The sequence below is a fragment of the Macaca thibetana genome, chromosome 2, assembly GCF_024542745.1.
Source record: "Macaca thibetana thibetana isolate TM-01 chromosome 2, ASM2454274v1, whole genome shotgun sequence".
Lineage (NCBI taxonomy): Eukaryota > Metazoa > Chordata > Mammalia > Primates > Cercopithecidae > Macaca > Macaca thibetana.
This window is the reverse complement of record NC_065579.1, coordinates 192,497,359-192,512,963: the sequence shown is the minus strand read 5'-3', so window position 1 is coordinate 192,512,963 and position 15,605 is coordinate 192,497,359. Positions and strand designations below refer to the sequence as shown.

The window sequence follows — 15,605 nt, the reverse complement described above, 5'->3', positions numbered from 1 at the left end:
CATGTGCCTATAGCCAGTGCTGAGCAGATGCAAAGGTTATGTCAGGATTGTTTTGCAATGCGTTTGAGATATTACATGTACAACTGATAAGGCAGAGTATATTTCAGGTACCAATAAGAACTTCCTGAGAGTCCTGATATGCTTTACTGTCCCATGAAGACTCTTGGAGTTTATAATCATATTACCTGATTCTGATATCATGAGAGATACTATTAGTAGATAACCTTAAAGGAGGGACTTCATTTGGAAATTCGTAAAATTTAAAGAGTCATCACCATATCTGATAGCCCAAACTTGAGAACAGAGGAGTTATGGAGAGTTACTCAAATTAAGAAGTATTCACTATGTGTATATATTAAGTGGCAATATATCCTCTATTTACTTACAAATATGAATCAACTAATTAAATTTCATTTATTTTCCCCTGTACTTACCACATTTAAAAAATCATAGTAAATATAGTCAATGCCTTCCAAAGACAGGGTTTACTGGGTGCACAGCAGTGAAAATGGTATTTTTTTCTCCTTCATCCCCAGTGATTGGTTTAGCCAATCCACGTTAATTTTGGTCAGAATTGCAGGTTCATTGCACTTTTGCAAGCTGTACACTTCTAAACTCCACATTTCTTTTTAAAAATAATTTTCTAGTTTGCCATAATGTAATGGCAAAATTTGATCCAAACTAATGTGAAGCTATTTGTAGACTTTATTCTACTAATAATGGATGTTCACATTCCACTGCAGAAAAACTAAATAACTTTGAATACAGTTTACTGTTTTAGAACCTCTTTGTAATATGCAAAGTATATTACCTTTCTCAATTCTGAATCATTTTGGAGTCCAAATACCTTTGGCTGCAGAGGTTTGGGCAATGGATGACGGACCTGAACTGATAATAACGTTCTTTGACCAGTCGTTAAAATCCACTTTCATGTTGTTGGCTTTGTAGACTTGAAACTATTGACTGGAGAGAGGAGATTCACTGGATTCACTGGCTGTAGCTCTGGTGGATGCTTACTGGTGTTGCTAATAAGTTCCATAGTTATATGGAGGATTCAACTTTTCTGATCACTACATACAATTAGGAATATATTCAGTATCAATTATTTGAAAAATTCATTTTTGTGAGCATGTTATTCTCTATTAATTATAGTTCACGTCTGTTGTAATTATCACTGTTTATGAGGGTCATCAAAGGATTTGTGATGGTGAAAAATCTGTAGTCAATAAGTTTCATTAGAAGGACATAACATGTTGGAACTTCCCTGCTTCAATTTCTATTATGAGTGTTTTGCCTTATGCCTTCTAATTAGGACACCTTTGTTTTAAAATTAAAAATCTTGATTTGATAAATTCACAATAATGTTACGATGATCTTGCAATATCACTATATATACTCATTGTAACAGGTTTGACATTTAAATACGAATTGGTTCTTTAACTTAACCTTGGATTTGGCTTAAAGAATTTTGAAATGTCCTATTAAAATTGGAGCAAATGATGGCTTTGCCTTGGGGCCAAACCACTGTTACTCTCTGTACAATTATGTTAATTATATTTTGTTAAAATTCCCAGAGGCCTCAGCTCTAAACTAAGGGCCAATATGTAGTTGTTATGAATTGTAATTAATATTGACGACTTGTGCGTGCATGTCTTCCTTTTTTTTCTTTTTTTATAGTTACGTTTCAAAGAGGAGATGGAGGACTAATGACCAACGGAAGGTATGCTAAGGAGATGGCTTCATTAGTATTATTTTTTTAATCAGGACTGGGGAAACACTATAGTAAGAGGCTATTATTGTAATAAATGATCATTTAAAAGTCTGAGAATTCTGAGAGGAATTAAATGGCTTAGCACAAAGTTTAATGATCTATCTGTTGTGCACTTTAGAGGAATCAGGTCCAGATGTTTCATATCTCCCAGATGCCCCTGAAGAAATTAGTAGTACATATCACATGGAATGTGTTCATTTGTTAGCAGGATGTTTATTGCATTAATTAGACATTAGCAAATGAAGTTGCTGTTGTTTAAGACTCCTTATTGGCTCTCACTAAATTGCTGTGAGTGAACAATTACACATAATCGATCACAAAGTAAATGATTCATGGATGATGAATAGGCTATAGATTGATAGGACTGGATTCCACAACTTTGGATACTCAATTGAAATTGATAAAAGCTGATAACAAACTCATATATCCTCATCTATTTTCCCTTTGCCAATATGGAGATTGTAATTAGGCCCTGGTAATAACTTCCAATCTCCCATGTAATCAATATTTTAGCAAAAAGAGATTAAGTCTAATGAGAGCTTGTGGATGTAGCAAGAAAGCAGTTGGGTCTTCTTATTGCAGTTTCCATAGAAACACATGTTTCTCTTAGGGATTGTACCAGAAGGGGTCTATCAAAAGAAAAGTGTAATGATTATAGATGTTCTATTTCCGTGTAAATATGCTAGTAATCTAGAAAGGAATCAGAATCCCATCTTTTATATTAAAGAAGGGAGTTCTTTATTAAATATGACGTGAAGGAAATTTTCCTCATAGACTATACTCACATGCTGGATCAGATCACAGTGTATCTTTCATTACCTTAAAAAAAATCCCTTAATATGCCCTTGATGTTTTGCAGATAAGAACTTGGAAATGTGCTATTGATGGAGAGTATAAATACTGTTCATTAATTTCACTAAGTTCCTTGTTCCTTGCCTCCAAGTCAAGCGTGAAGGGTCATAACAAGGGTTACAGCCTAGAGGGGACAGATACATAAGGGAGCTGCGGGAATTGAGGAAGGAATAGCCCAAAGTTTTAGAAATGGCTGACATACAGAAGTCACTTTGAGCAGTTGTTCCCTTGAGGTGCCAATTTATCATCAAACCTTGTTTTGGGATCCTAGTATGTTATTGATTCCTACCAGTTTCAGGGCAGACACCTGAATTCATCTGGACGTGGACAGAATCCCGGGCAAGGACTCCCTGTGTCCACTGTTAATCTATGTATAGCCTTAATGAATTGCTGGAGTTATTTAATTCTAGGGAGTCTACATGTATTAATTTGAAGTCAATTAATATCTTCGATTTCTTAACCCTTTATATTGCATGAGATGGGTGTCAAAATCTTGCATTGAGCTCCATGCATTAATTTCCTTGTAATCTCTGTTTTAGCCGTCCAGGTCTTCTAAATGCTGGTGATCCCAGCTATCCATGGCTTGCTGATTCTTGGCCAGCCACAAGCTTGCCAGTAAATAATAGTAATAGTGGCCCAAATGATATTGGAAATTTTGGCCGTGGAGGTAAGTTATGTTTTATAAATAACGTTATTTGAGTTCTCTCTCTTTTTTTGACCTTCCTGGATTTTTTTTAAAGAGACATATCAGAGAATATTTACTCCCATAATTAAAGTTAATGAAACATATGCACCAACAGTGCTGTACATTTGCTAAATATTTTAATGTGAAACTATTTTGTCTTTATTACCTTGAGTAAAACCAAACTTTTAAGGAAGCTATTACTAACCAAGATGATAAATATTTATAATATATTTGTTTGCAGGATTACTAGTACAAGATTACTGAACTCAGAAACTGTTTTGCTAACTAGGGCTTATGGTTTTGGACTAGAGGTTTCCCTTCTCTTTCTCATTTAACATGTATTTATTGAGCATCTCCTGTGTACTTGGCACTATGGAAGACCGTATAATCTAATACTGATATAAAAAAGATGGTCCTTGCCCTCATATAATATGTCATGTAAGAAATAGACAATTAAGTCAATATAACATCTTGAGAGAGAACTTTTCTGTAGTTCCACAATTAATAACTGGTATCCAAAAAAAAAAAAAGACAAAAAAGTACTAGGTGGATGACATGCTAAAGCCTTCAAAATTTGGTGCCAGAGTCCTCTCCCTGTGGGTTTGTAAGGAGACAGAAGTAACCTTCTGTAAAAAACTACCACCTTCCCCTGCCTTCACCTTGTCATCCAGTCAATACGAGAGAGCTTGGTTGATGAGAGGAGTAGGGAGCTCTCTGATCTCAGTGTGGCTTGGCAGGTTCATGTGAGTTTTCCATTGGTGGAAGATTATACAGACATTAAATATACTTAAACTGCCTTGCCAGAACCCCACATGGAATGTCTACCAATTGGGAGGAAGAAAGCTCTATGAACAGAGTATTATTTAAGTTGATACCTGAAGCAAGCTTAAAAATGAGTCAAAAGTATGAAAAAAAAAAACAGTGTGTAGAAAAGAAATTGCTCTATTTTAAGTTCCAGAAATAAAAGACATTGACCTACTTGAGAAATGCAAGAATTTCCTAATGACTTGAGTATAAAGTACGAGGAAGCAGAAATGGTAAGAAACACAGAAGGATAGCTAACAAAGGACCTTTTAAGTCACATAAAGAGTTTAGGCTTCGTTCAGAGGGTTATCACAAGCCATTGATGGATTTTTAACAGGAGAATGCTGGGATCCAAGTACTGTTTTAAGTCATCCAGCCTGCAGCTGGATGAAGAATGGAGTAACAGTAGAAAATTGGAGTGATTAATTAGAATAGTGCTGTGATCCAAGTAAAGCTGTATGAATTCGCTGTAAGATTTCAGGACTTTTAGAATTAATGAAGGAGGCTTAGGGCTCTGTTAAATTTTTCGGAGTCCATTATAAGCCTCGATGGGTTGATTTCATATGCATGAGTATATAACCAGATTGACTGAGAACTGAGAAGAATAGTCATAGCATTTTCTCTTTAAGAATGGATTACCACTATGTTTGACTACATTTAAAATTGCATTTCAAATAATGAAGCTACTAATTATTGCATAACTCTGCATTCTGTCAGTACCAACTATGAGAAGGGGAATATATATATATATATATATATATATTTATATATATATATATATATATTTAGCACAAAGTTTGGCATACCATCAATGACCAGGCATCAGTGGAGTGAGAGAATGGAAAGTAAGTTATATGACTCCTCAGCTTCGTCTTCCCTTTCTGTAAGCCAACACACCCCACTTAGGACTCTCATTTGCCCAGAGACTCCAGTAGTAGCTTCCTCCCCTAAGTGACCTGACTGTGGTCAACTGTAGGCTATCACTTTGCCATGGGTAGTTTCTGTGCCTGAGCACCTGCTCATCAGGAAACAAAAATGTCCCTCCCCTGCTATGTAGACTGATTTTGTCAAAAGGAATTCTCTTCCCACAGCTTTTATCAATCAAGGAATAACTGCCTCTTTTACCGCTTGTATTTTTATTGAAATAATATGACATGCTACTGTTTTATCAAGAAGTAAATGCTTACAGATGGAGGAAATGAATTTTCAGTTTCCACAAGGCTAACTTGACATGTAAAATGTCTCAGTCAAATTTCACAAAAGGGTACCCTTGGAGATATGCAAGGTTTTTCTTCCATTTTCACAATGTGAAATATCTCATAGATGAACAGCAAGGCCAAGACAACATTTTTTAGGGTTGACTGTGTCCCTTATCCATGTGAGAGTCATTTTAAGCATTTACTCTGTGCCAGAAATACTGTTAAAATTTTTTTTGTATATTTTAATTCATTTTACTTGCATAGTAATGTATGAAATAGATAATCATATTTCCATGTTAAGGGTCAATAAACTAAGATTCCTCAAGATAAATAATTTGACATCTGGTTGTAGAAAACTCTGCTTTCTGTTGTAAAGGTGGATTCACATGTATGACTATATAACCATATTCACTTAGAAGAATAAGGATGGATACTGACATTTCCCCTTTAAGAATGAAATGACAATACATGTTTGAATGTAATAAAAATAGTGCTTAGAATAATAAAGTTACTAATTATAGCATAAATCTACATTTTATCAAAGCAAACCATAAAAAATTTATTTAATCATTCAAGTCAGCAAGTGCTTACTCTCTTCAAAACACTGGGTGAGCAATTATGAAAATGCAGACATAAATCCCATATGCTCCTGTCTTCAAGTGACTTTATGATGCAGTGAAGGAGACAGTCATTCATACAGATCATTATATAAAACAAAAGGAAATAAATGTGAGTACAAGTATAACCAGGGTGCTGAAAAACTACAGAATGAATTACCAATTCCAAGTGGAGGAAGGCTTTGTATAACTCATAGGTTTCAAACACAAGTGTTAACAAGCCCTCGTCAGACAGTCTAAAACATTAAGGATTGGTAGGTGGGGACTGCAATAAATGGAAATGAAAAAAAGACCTGCTAAAGATGGCATCACCTATTTAGGTCTAGGCTTTTGGGAGGAAGGCCAGCCCAGAGTTCCAAATCATCTGATATTACAGGACTCTCCTTAACATCCAAATATTCATGTGCAATATTCCAATATTTCGATGTTAGAATATAATTCAGTTTATTTTTTGAAAATGTAGGGATGATCAAATCATATCTGAAGACAATATGCAGCCTAAAAATCAATACAGAAGCACTTAGACTTAAAGGCTGACTATAATTTTATCTAGCAGGGATAGGAGAGATTCAATTTCCAGAGCCATAGCATTAGTTGTATAGCAATATTATGTGGGATTAGATTCTTGGACCGCTTTTCTTCATTGTTTAACATTTGAGCACACAGTCATTTGAAAAGCTTGCCATTGAAATGGCTTGCAATCCACATCTAAAGCTTTGAAGAACTTTAAATTCAAAGTGTGTGAAATTGGAGCCCACGTTGGGGAATCATGTATATTCACTTAATATTCATCAGTGAAGGACATGGTGGAAGCGGCAGAAACAAAAGTCTGAAAAATCACCCAGAGTGAAGGATCTATTTTCACCAATTTGGATATACTACATCTTAAAAGTTTTTGAGAAATAAAAATAATATTAACATTTGAGAATGCAATATGCTTAACATCAAATTTTGTAATTAGTACATAGCTCAAAGAAAGAAGGGCAAGAAAGTAGTTGTGAAGTTCTGAAATTCAAAAATAATGTTATTTGCTCATACAGCCTGGTGAAATATTATAAGTTTAAATACGTTTAACAATTTCACTGATACACATTTAAGATACTTACTTCAATATCTTAAGTACATATCCACTCAATTGTAAAACAAGTTCCAAACTTCAAAACCTTCATAAAGATTTAAGTTATACAGTGTAAAAAATACAGTATACATTTCTTTCTACAGTTGCTAGACAGTTTTTAGCTTAGGTGAAATTCAAAAGCAAAAGTAATATTTCTGTAAGAATTGTTATTTCAGGTACTATTGAGCATCAGCTAATCTAAAAGTGTTAAGATAGTTGAAAATGTCCTATAATGAAAGAATGAAGTGATTTCATGACCTCAAGTCCCATGAAATGAAGCTTTCAGAAGACAGTTTATTTTAAAATGTACTATATAATAATTAGATTCATTTTAACGCTACATGATTAAAAATAGTGTTATTTAGTGATTTCTATTTTAGATTCACTCGGTATCTTTCTTCCAAAAAGGGAAAATAGGAGCTCAGGAGAGAGGCGGCGGTTCTGAATTGTAAAGCATCATGTAAAAATAATTCAGCACACCAGAATGAAAAATGGACTGATTGATATTCAGTGTTGTTCCTGAACTTTAATTTTACTCTAGCTGTATTACAACATGAAACAGTAATTCTCTAGTTCGGAGTTGATAGCATAAATTAAAGTCACCAATCACGGAGACTGCTTTTTCTATAGTTAAATTCTGCTATACTGTGAAAATGACTTATACATGAAAATTTTCCTTTGTTATTCAAGAAAAAAAATGCATTCTCCATTTCTGGAGCAATGAAATCACACCAATAAGTGGCAAGTTATAACTTCAAAAAATGTACTTGATAGTCAGTGGGGTATAATTTTGGAAATGTTAGCATATATTCAGCCGTTGTCGTCCACGTCTCTTGGGATAAAGAGATGTTTTTCATCTGTGGGTTGTGGATTCGCTATCATTGCTACTGTAAAGTGCTAACGCTTTCCTTGGCTCTAACACAGAGTGAACAACTGAAAGCAGTCTTCAGTAGTGAAGTATGCCAACCGTCTCATTCATGGTTAAAGAAAATGGGGGGAAGGGTGTTTTAAGCAGTGAGACGTGAAGGGCGAGCAGTAGGCCTGCCTGTCACTGAGGCTGATAGCTTGGCGATGGTTGTACATCATCTACCCTTCAGTGGCTCATGAAGCCCATCTCAGCTGAAATGCAAACGTGCAGTGCAACACACTTATTTTTCATCTTCAATCCTGATTGTTTGGGCTTCCGGTGCCTCGTTAAATTGTTTCGTTTCCCTATGTTCACCTCACCACAGATGTGCTGCCACCAGTTCCAGGCCAAGGGGATAAAACAGCAACGATGCTCTCGGATGGAGCCATTTACAGCAGCATTGACTTCACTACCAAAACCACTTACAACAGTTCCAGCCAGATAACACAGGCCACCCCATATGCCACGACGCAGATCTTGCATTCCAACAGCATACATGAATTGGCTGTCGATCTGCCTGATCCACAGTGGAAAAGCTCAATTCAGCAAAAAACAGATCTGATGGGATTCGGTTATTCTCTACCTGATCAGAACAAAGGTAACAACGGTGAGTCAGGTTTTCGTTTCCTGAGGAGTTATTTTCATATCATTTGTGCATGACATAGAAAGTAGTATTTGTTGTTCGACTTAGTGATTCATTACCAGGTTTACCACCTAAACTAAAAAAAGATATTGGCATGTTTCCAGTAACTTGAATAATTCCTACCACCACCACCGCCGCCACCACCACCACCACCACCACCACCTCCACCACCGCCACCTCCACCACACTCCAGTGCCAATCGGTTTCATCTTTTAGCTCTTTTTCAACATAATGATCAACAATCCATCTCTACTTTCATTAGGACAGGGTAGACAAAACATTCCTCCACTCTCCCACATCTGCTTCTGAGTTGCTAACTGCATGTTCTGCATGGGCTTGTGCTGTGAACTAATCACATGATGCCACTATGACCTCTGCCCTTTAACCCTTAGCCTTACTTTACATTCCTGACTACCGATTGGCTGAGGGATTGTCTAATAGAATGCCACACAACCAGTCTCAGGATTTCAGCACCACCAGCTCTCACAACAGCTCAGAAAGGAGTGGCAGTCTCTCAGGTTGGTCTCATCACAGTAAGGAGAAATATTTGTTTGTCACCAGCATATGACCTGTGTTCCTAACAACCATGAAGATATACTGAATCACAGCTCACTGTCAGGCATTTATCTGTCAAATGACAACAGTTTATGCTAATGAAATCATGCCTTGGTGGGATAAAAGGGAAGAGAAAAATCACTGTCCCCTTTTATATACTAACTCTATGAGGATATATTTAAAGAAAAATTATGCCATTCTACTAAATACCATTCATTAAAGAACAGAATAAAGAATTTTGTGATAAAAAGATCATACATGAAAGTCAATTCCATGTTATAGATACCAAAAGATGAATTGAACTAAAATGAAAGTGATTTTGGAGTGCTTCATAATATTATTATATAAATGATGTTAACTCCTATTTTTAGACACGATTTCAAAATACCATATAATAGGATTTGTTATCTATTGAATGGTATTCTGCTGCACTGTACGAGAAAGTTAATAGGGGAAATTAATATTTAATTTCCAAAAAATCATACAATCTTTGATATTGATAATTCTTTTATGGTATAAATTTTAATATGTATTTGAGATATATCAGATAAACTGACAATCTATAATGTCGGTATCATATAGCACAAATGGAAAGAAACACCTTTACGGACAAAAATATATACCTATTGTAATGACTTATGTGTGAAATTTTCCTGGCCCAAAGATCCTTACCTGTAAAATGAGGAGGTTGTAGTAGACACACTCTAACTTTCAACCATGACATTTACATTGTATGGCTGATGACTTTGTGCATTTCTAATTTATTCCATGACCCCACTTGTCTAATTTGTTTGAATTAACTATATGCTATTTGTTTGTACTGAGATTTTTTTTATTTTTTTAATTACAGGTTATTTGTAAAAGACTATAGTGTTTTATGGCATGTCACAGGCTACCAGGCATCAAAGCCATAAAGAGTTAAACTTTTCACATCATTAGGGTAACATTTTCTAAATTACTTTTCCTCAGGAGATGGAACCCTTTCAGTCTGAAAATGTTAATGCTCGTTCTTCCCTTCAAAATGGGTCATTTGCTCTTCTTGCCTATTGGTAGAATTAGCTATATTATAGAATCCAGAAAATTTTAAACATCTGTTATGAATTTAAACGGGTTTGATAATATAGGAGAACTTTTGTAATGACCTTATGTGTCATTTAGACTGCCATTTATTCATAATAAGTCTCACAATTGTTCTGAATAATTAAAAAGTAATTTATCCTGGGCTTCCTTTTTATTTCATTAAAGATATGCAAAGTCACATGCAGTACGTAAAAATGAATCTATATACTATAATCCATGGATTACGTAAGACTTTTAAAAATCTTTCTTTCTTTAAGTATTCTATATGTGCTGATTGCTCCCACCAAGTTGTAAAAGTTGTCTTTTGAGTGATTGTAAGCAGAACACAATTCACAATAGTGCTTAGTGCTTTTTCAAATCCATTAATCTCCTGAGTGACATTTATATATATCTATGAATTATATTAACTACTTCATCTACATTTGAATGCAAAATTACTTAAATCGATGATAGAAAGCGTTCTTTAGTAGGTGAGAGTGAAGTGATTATTCTCTTTTTAGTTTAGCTCAATTGAGTTTAATATTAGGGTTTTGTCTTATGCTTATAATCACAGGTGTGTTTCCTAAGACTTAAATTTAAGATCAAACCACCCTGTGGAGAGCTAGTCAGATGGTATTATAAGATTTTCCTAATTTGTGCATAGCAATGTAAGCAATTTAAAATAATCACAGTGATAAAAGTGGACATTTCTGAATTATTTGAGTGAGCGTGTCACCCTCTTTGAAACACTTAATATTTATTCAATACATAAGTTCTGAGCACTTCCATTAAAAATCTAACCATTAAAAATATAAAATCACCAGCCTGGGCAACATGGTGAAACCCCATCTCTAAAAAAAAATACAAAAATTAGTCAAGCATGGTGGCACTTGACTGTATTCCCAGGTACTTGAGAGGCTGGGGTAGAAGGATGCTTGAGCCTGAGAGGTTGAGGCTGCAGTGGATGTGATTGCACCACTGCACTCCACCTGGGTGACACAGTGAGACCCTGTCTCAAGGGAAAAAAAGTGTATATATACATATATATTAATATATACACAAATCAAAGAATTTATATATGTAAGTCATTAAAATACACTCCCTTAAAAGATAATATAGGCAATTCCCACCTTAAAATGATTGAAGGTTCTTTGTTTGCAAGTAGCAGCAACAGACTGTGGCTTACTTCACTCAAGGTTCAGATCTCAGAGAATGTATAAGTGGCTTTGGTTCTGTCGTCTGCTCTCCACCATGCTGTGAACCTACCACTGCTCACGGCTAAAAGAAGTCAGGTGTGTTGATTTGTAATCCTGCATGCACTGCCCATAATGAGAGAGCAGAAAGTTCCTCAAAAGAAGAGAAGGTGATTGTTGGATAGAAAGCCCCCACACGTCTTCTGTGAATCGCCCCTGTTTCCAAAACACATTTTTAAGTCTGTTTGGAAGAGTAGGTGATGAATGGCTTTCTTGAACTTTGGACAATGACTTCAGCAGAATTCAGGGCTCTAGAAGCAGTAATTTCCAGTAAAGAAAGCTGCTGCACTCTGAATTCTGATTTTTCTTTTACTGGGTGAATATGGACCACGTGACACTCAGAATGAACCTCAATTGCTTCATTGATAAAACGGAGATGCACGAACTTGTCTGTTTCTGTTACTCAGTTCTGGTGGTGACCACCTAACATTTCTGAAAGTACTATGGAAAACGAAAGGTGCTGTATATTTTTAAATAAATAAGGAATAAAGGAGGTGCAACTAGAGAGAAAGCTATGGAAGACAAGTAGCCCAATCTAGTCCCCTTTTAATCATTGAAATAGAGTTCTGATACTACAACAGAAGAAATGGTTCCTGTGTTGTAATTTTGCTGACTCATCAGGAAACAAAGGATTAAGGTTCATCTACCTTAAAGACAAACAATACAGATTTATATTCAAGCAAGTTTATTCTTATTCTGAGAGTCAGGCTGTTTGTGGGATACTCATGGGGCCTGGAGAAGTTGCGAATAAAGAAAGCTTTAGAAATAAGAGGAGCTGGGTTTGCTCTAAGATAGAGGATATGGGAAGGAAAGAACACAAATGAGTGGCATTTATTGAAAGTTCTGTCCATTCTGAGTAGTTGATATGCATTGTCTCTTGTAATTCTCAAAGTCACTCAAAGAAGTAGTAACTCAATATCTGTTTTACATGTGCCAAAATGTAGGCAGTAACTATTGAGTAACTTATCCAGTAAGTGGGAAGCTGGTCTGTAAACCCAGATGCGAAACCTTATCCTCTAAGCAAAAGATATCTGCTCTCCTTCCTCTTAAAATCTTTTATTCTGCCAAACAAGTACAATAAAAGTCAAGGTGAAAGCAATTTGTGTGCAGGGATGTTCTTCGAAATGTGTGCGAAGGTGCACATGCTATGTGGAAAACATACACAATTTTATAACTGGCCATAAAGTATATATCTAGTTGAACAGTTTTATCACTTCCTGGTGCTCAAATATGTTCCTGTTAAATTACATAATATTCGATATGGCTGATGCACATGAGTAATTGGTAGAAGTAAGGAGACAAGTAGGCTTCTAGTGATACTATAATATATTGCTAAATAGCCCTGCTTCAAATGGTTTTTGCTCACAACTTGTGGTTCCAGAAAGATGAAGTCCAAAGGATCAGTAAGATTTTTGGCAGATATTGCTGTAGGCTGTGGTGGGAGTCACGGAAGTTATATAATGTCCCCTGAAACGTCCTTTGTTATTCTGCTCCAAGAAATACTCATTCCTCATCTAACTGTGGTCCACTTTTAAGGAAGAAGCTTTATCTACTTAATTTTTGAAGAGTAAAAACCATGGCACTGTCCAAATGATAAATTATATTTTTTATATTTCATTAAGCTCCATGTAATCCTAGATATGGCTCATATGCTGCCAACTTACTTTCTTCTCATGTTTTGCGCATGAATTCATTCGTAATGCAATGCTACTGAAACTGATTACTGTATTAATTTTTCTTCCTTTTTGGAATGTTATGTCATGTTATGCTTAAAATAGCTAAGAACTATTCACATATGCAAAAACAATTGTGCTGTTCATTAGTTAAAAAGTCTATAAAATGTATCTTTGGAAAGTATTTACAGGTATTTTCTCGATTGTAGCTGATTGATTTTTATCAGTTACTTTCGAGATAAAAATTGGTACCCTTCCTGGATTAATTAAATTGAATACATTCTAAGGGAAGAGTTTAGCCTAGATCCTTACACCTTGCATTTTCCACTGAGAGAGATTATGCAAAAGAGCATTATAAGTGTACTAAAATTTGACATTTAAAAGAATTTGTTATGGCCCATTATTTCCTCTAACAATGAAAATGTGAAAGCAGCAGATGTGAATCAATCAATAAGCATGCTTTTGATACAGCAGCCATGTTTTTGGTTTATTCGGCCCTGCTGTTAATGCACTGGGGAAAAAAAAAAAAAAAACAGTATCATTTTGAGTGATTTATAAAAATGTTTTTCTGATTATATCATTTCATTGTTTATAGCTTTTAACAACTCCAACATACTGATTCTGGTGTTTTGAAACATAAATACATCTTGGCGTCTGATGTATTCTATTTATTCTGCTATTTGGCATCTCTGAATAAATACGTTATTACTTTCAGGTGGGAAAGGTGGAAAAAAGAAGAAAAATAAAAACTCTTCTAAACCACAGAAAAACAATGGATCCACTTGGGCCAATGTCCCTCTACCTCCTCCCCCAGTACAGCCCCTTCCTGGTACAGAGCTGGAACACTATGCGGCAGAACAACAAGAAAATGGGTAAAGATATTTTATATACTAACAAAATGGCCAGGGCTCTCCTCTTGTCTCTGTTGTTCATTTTTGCCATCATCTTATGTTCTCTTACTGTTTCCTTTGCCCCCACCACCATGTTCACTGCATTTTCCCCTCTTTTACTGTTTGTGCTGTCTATATATTTTTAGCTGGTAAATACAAAACAGCACATATTGAGGACGGAGAATCCTTGGCCTTCAAGTGCCTTAGATTGTCTGCAATCATGATAATGCAGCCTCCATTTATAATATTGCTTGTTAGTTTGAAAGCAAGTACCCACAGCTCTGTGAACTAAAGAGCCACTCCTGAGAAGGGCTGAAAAGGGAATTAAAATAACCTTCTTCATCATCCCTTGCAGTTCTCTAATGACTTGATGTCTGGCCATAGCAGGGCGCCACTGTAGAGCTCCATCACAATGGGATAATTGTAGGGACCTGGCCAGTGGGTAGAACTTTAATCATCAGCTCTGATGGGAATTTAGGGGCCAGAACAATCATAGAGCCAATGCACACTCTGTAATGAAACCTTTTTAAGTTACAGCATTTTCTTCGAGGGCCTTTAAATGTGGTCAGTTTCCTTATTCTTTCCCAAATGTCTCACAAGAGTGGGTTTTCCTCTGTTAGTTTAAGCCTTAATTGATTTTAAATACAAAGACACTGATACTTTTTATCCTCTAAATCAAAAAAAAAAAAAAAAAAACACTGGTCAAAAAATCATACTGTTTCCTTTTCCAGTTTAATAATTCTGAATGTTTTGTCTTTCTTATAATTCCCAGGTCACTGTTTATTTTGACTGGGCCTTTATGTAAGCTAAAAATATAGATAAAAGCAGTTTTTCTTTTTGCAAGATTTTTTTTTTACTTAGAAATATTTAGACATTAAAATAAATCAATTCATTTCTATAATGGCTTTTTTTTTGTCTTGGTTTAAAAAATCTCATATACATGCTCATACATTTTTTCTTCATCCTCTTTTATTTGTACATAACTCTTGTCTTTGAGGTCTTCAGATTAATTTTTCTAACTAGAATTTTCTATGTCATAACATTAGCTTCCTTTAATGATATCATTTGCATTTTGGTAAATAAAATATATATACATATATGCTCTATATATGCAATGTATATATGTATACACACACTAATATTTTTTGTCTATGTCTTCCTCTCCCTCCAAAAGCCTTCATTTGTCTCTCTGAGATTGTAGCACTTATCATATATGCATATATTTTTAGTTTAATTCTTTTAAGTTCGCATTTGAAATGGGAAACTAAAAGCATATTCTGTGTCCTCTTTCTCTAACTTAAAAATAAAATTCTGTAGATGATCTTAATTTGTATTAATGTTATAAATGTGTCAGTGTCACATGAATCATAAACAAAGAAAAACCAAAGCTGTATATTCCACAAGAAAAGATTATTACAGAACTTAGAAATCTGCATTTTAAAAGCTGAAGTCAGAGAATACAGAAATGGGGACTTGTAAAATGGGAGGAGAAAGTAGTGCTGTTAAGCTTTATATGCATAAAGTCTTGAACTCATATAACATGAAAACTGTGGATAATTTGGAGGTTTTTTTTCCCATTG

General features: G+C 35.1%; 1 protein-coding gene across 11 annotated transcripts in view; it reads left to right on the top strand.

Annotated features, from left to right (window-relative positions):
• The window catches only part of ROBO2 (roundabout guidance receptor 2), a 1,778,513-nt gene that overhangs the window by 1,722,986 nt on the left and 39,922 nt on the right, over nt 1-15,605 (top strand). For 6 of the 11 annotated variants that reach the window (XM_050782129.1, XM_050782128.1, XM_050782122.1 and 3 more), the window contains 4 exons: nt 1,678-1,720; nt 3,163-3,290; nt 8,278-8,559; nt 13,851-14,007. In XM_050782129.1, the coding sequence (XP_050638086.1) occupies nt 1,678-1,720; nt 3,163-3,290; nt 8,278-8,559; nt 13,851-14,007 (610 nt within the window). Of the gene's footprint in view, nt 1-1,677; nt 1,721-3,162; nt 3,291-8,277; nt 8,560-8,987; nt 9,114-13,850; nt 14,008-15,605 lie in introns of all 11 variants that reach the window. The other 5 variants (XM_050782126.1, XM_050782125.1, XM_050782121.1 and 2 more) reach the window with 1 other exon arrangement.